We start from the raw sequence: 3,239 nt of genomic DNA on the forward strand, positions 1-3,239 counted from the left end.
TCACATAACCATCTGAACGGGGTCCCTCTGGAAACTGTTTCAAAGGGCAGGCACTTGCAAAGCCCGCCCGTAGCTGCCTCATAGGATGCTGATTGGTGCAAACCACCGGTGGCTCGGATTCAAACCAATAGATTGGAGCGTGGCCAGATGGATTTGTCGTGTGATCATGATCTCATGATCTCGCGTGAATCCAGCTGCCTCGCAGGATTAACCTCCTCCAGCCTGATTTGCTTGAACCTTTTTCTCTGTATCGCCTCTATTTATTTTCCCATTGTATCAATAGAGGCAAAAATCAAAGCAGATGGATATGGATGTAGATGCGTGATGCTCATAGAAAGGCTGGTAAGAACTTGGGTCCAGTAAGTGAAGCCCAACATCATCTAGCATCTTTTGTTAGACACAGAGGACTGAAGCAGTGTATGATGATTGGCTGTTATATCTGATATCACACTGAGCAGCCACAACACTTCTGATCCAGAATGAGTCAAGCCAAGATTAATTTGATCATCATTTGTGGCTTACTGAATAAATCACTCCAACTTCTCCTACATAATCATAGCCTAATGAATAATAAACTTGATTTATGGAGCGCTTTCCAACGCAGAGCTACGGATTGTTTCATAAACAATAACACTAAATAAAAAAGCTGAAAGAGAACCGATTCAAATGCCAAATAGGAATCAAAAACAGGGATAGAGACGAGCGGGGTGGATAAACAAGGTATATACGGTAAGCCTGTTTGCAGAATTTTGTATTAAAAAGAGGAGTCATACAGCTCCCTCTCTGCATGTGTGAGGGCCTTGACTGACTTTATTCCCTCATTAAAGCTACCAATCTCCGCAAACCGAGCAGCAGCAGACTCAAACCCTCCGGTCTCCTCGCCGCCTTCCCCCAAACTGTTGCGCTCTATCTAAATCAAAGAGCCCACAAAACTCCCAAAGCCCTAAACCACAGAGAACATTTCCAGTTGGCCGGCTCCCACCGGTGAGGTAACAGCACTGGGACCCTGGACAAGGGAGAAGGAAGGACTCCACACATCATTTTTGGGAACAGAGAGAAAACCAGACGTGCGCTGCCAGTACAGCTACCACACAAAGGACGATTGAGTCTAAAGCATTAAGCCACCACGGTGCCCACAGTCACAGAAACTCTGACGTTCTCTGTGTGTGCCGGGAGCAAAACAGAAACCTACTCATGTCATTCGCTTTTGAATATACTTTAGTCGGAAAAAATCACACACAGCTTGATGTCTGCAAAACTCAATTCTGGGGCCAAACAAATCCAAAGTGAAGACAAGCACAAAAGCTGCAGACAAACAACATATAATAACAATGAAATCAACCAGAATCACACGAGTGGTTAAGGTATTAATTGAACAATTTGATCAACCCCTTGCCTTTTGACTGTGTGCATGTTGCTGTGAATTTACAGACATAATAAAATGTATCGTGTTGAGGCCTAGCAGAGGTTTTCTTATGAGATTCACATTTTTCCACGTGAATTCATTTTTTTGTTTGCTTTTTTTTTTTTTTTACTTTGCCATTTCAGCCTCCTTTCCAAGTCCTCCTGAGGTTTTCTTTGCCCATAAATTTACGACACACATAATCCAGGCTGACAGTGCATTTTTATTGCCACTATGAAAGGCTGCAATAACACACCACTTAATTGAACGTTAGATTTCACTTAAACACACTTAAGGGCTAAGTGGATTCCAAAATATATTTTTTATCTCAACTGCTCATTTGAAGTTGCTGCCAAATGTTGCCTTCCGCTGTCACTGGCAGCAGATGGATTGGGTCAGCAGCAGTCCCCTAATCCTGTGCTGCTCAGACAGAGTTTCATCAGGAATATGTTTTAAGTGGCCCTTAACTCCACCAGTGCTTTCATCTGCCCGGCAGCCCCAGGGCAGCTTTTTATTGCCTTTTACCCCTCCAACATGTTCATCACTGTGGCATAAGACAGAACTTTAGGCAGAAGTTATTAGTCGTAAGGAGTCGCACACACACACACACACACACACACACACACACACACACACACACACACACACACACACACACACACACACACACTCACAGGCTATAAAAATCAACTACTAATCTTAAACATTTGATAAACAAGACCATTTTCTTGCATACCCTAATGGTTCTCAAAGTGGGGCCTATAGGGAGACCCAGGGGTCCTTGAGGGGGTTCCAGGGGGTCCCCAGCAAAAAAAGGGGAATAGTTTATTTTCACTATAATTCCATCCATAATACTAACATGACATAATGTCTATTTCGGTCATGGGTTTCATACACTTTCTAAAAAATAAACATCTAAAAGCAAAAATCTTAACTGACAAAATATTATCAAATGGGGGTCCATGGTCTAATTGGGTTTTCAGTTAAGGGGTCAGTGAAAAAGTTTGAGAACCACACAGGCTAATCTGTGTGTTGGCTGTGTAGCACATGCACACGTGGAGTAAATATAGGCTATTTCTCCGATTTTTGAGAAAATGAATTCCCATGAACCTGGTTCCCAGCATGTTGTGATTGTGAATAATAAAATCACACTCAAAACGTAAATGTAGCAGTTTACCCAAAAAGGCAACGAGGAGCAGAGTGTATGGTCCCATCCTGCAGACTGGCGAGCTGTACTGAGCTTCACTGGTCACACTGGGGGAGTTCAGGCTTCCTTTACGCAGCGTCCGTGGTTATTCCAAGACAAATCCGCAGGTTATGTATCCATAGCGTGGACCAAAGGCTCCTGTGGTATCCGACCATCATAGGAAACACACCTCCAGCTCGTCAGAGACGGTGAAACGTCGGTACCTGTTGGCGAAAAACACCTGATAAAGTCCCCCCGCAAGTTCAAGTGCGCCCTGGTTGCTTCAGAGGAGTTTCAGTGATTCAGTCCCCTCTTTGCCCACAGAAAGCCCGAGCTCTTCTGCTGGACACTTTGCACGGATTAAAGCTTATATTAGTGGGCTCGTTCAATATGGAAATCAGGCGAAACCGGGTACTTTTACGCGCGTCCTCCGTGCGCCCTGCTGCGTCCCGCACGAGTGTGTGTGTAGCTTAAAAGAAACTCAAGTTCCACCCCCCCCTCTAGAGATTTTGTGGGCGTGGAGTCTGGGGTTGTAATTTTCTCCCGTTAGGTGCATGCACACTAGGGGGCGGGAAGGGGGGGGGGGGAGGGGGACGGTGATGGGACATCCATGTAGTCTGTTGGGCAAGTTACTTTCAAAATGTAATATAC

At 44.8% G+C, this 3,239-nt stretch overlaps 1 protein-coding gene across 1 annotated transcript in view; it reads right to left on the reverse strand.

Annotated features, from left to right (window-relative positions):
* The window catches only part of LOC310796603 (protein APCDD1), an 18,673-nt gene extending 15,690 nt beyond the window's left edge, over positions 1-2,983 (reverse strand). The window contains exon 1 of the mRNA XM_083658818.1: positions 2,580-2,983. Coding sequence (XP_083514944.1) covers positions 2,580-2,616 — 37 coding nt within the window. The 5' untranslated portion in view covers positions 2,617-2,983. The remainder of the gene's footprint in view (positions 1-2,579) is intronic.
* Positions 2,984-3,239: the final 256 nt, after the last annotated feature.

This window comes from Poromitra crassiceps, assembly GCF_964638095.1.
Source record: "Poromitra crassiceps genome assembly, chromosome: 23".
Classification (NCBI taxonomy): domain Eukaryota; kingdom Metazoa; phylum Chordata; class Actinopteri; order Beryciformes; family Melamphaidae; genus Poromitra; species Poromitra crassiceps.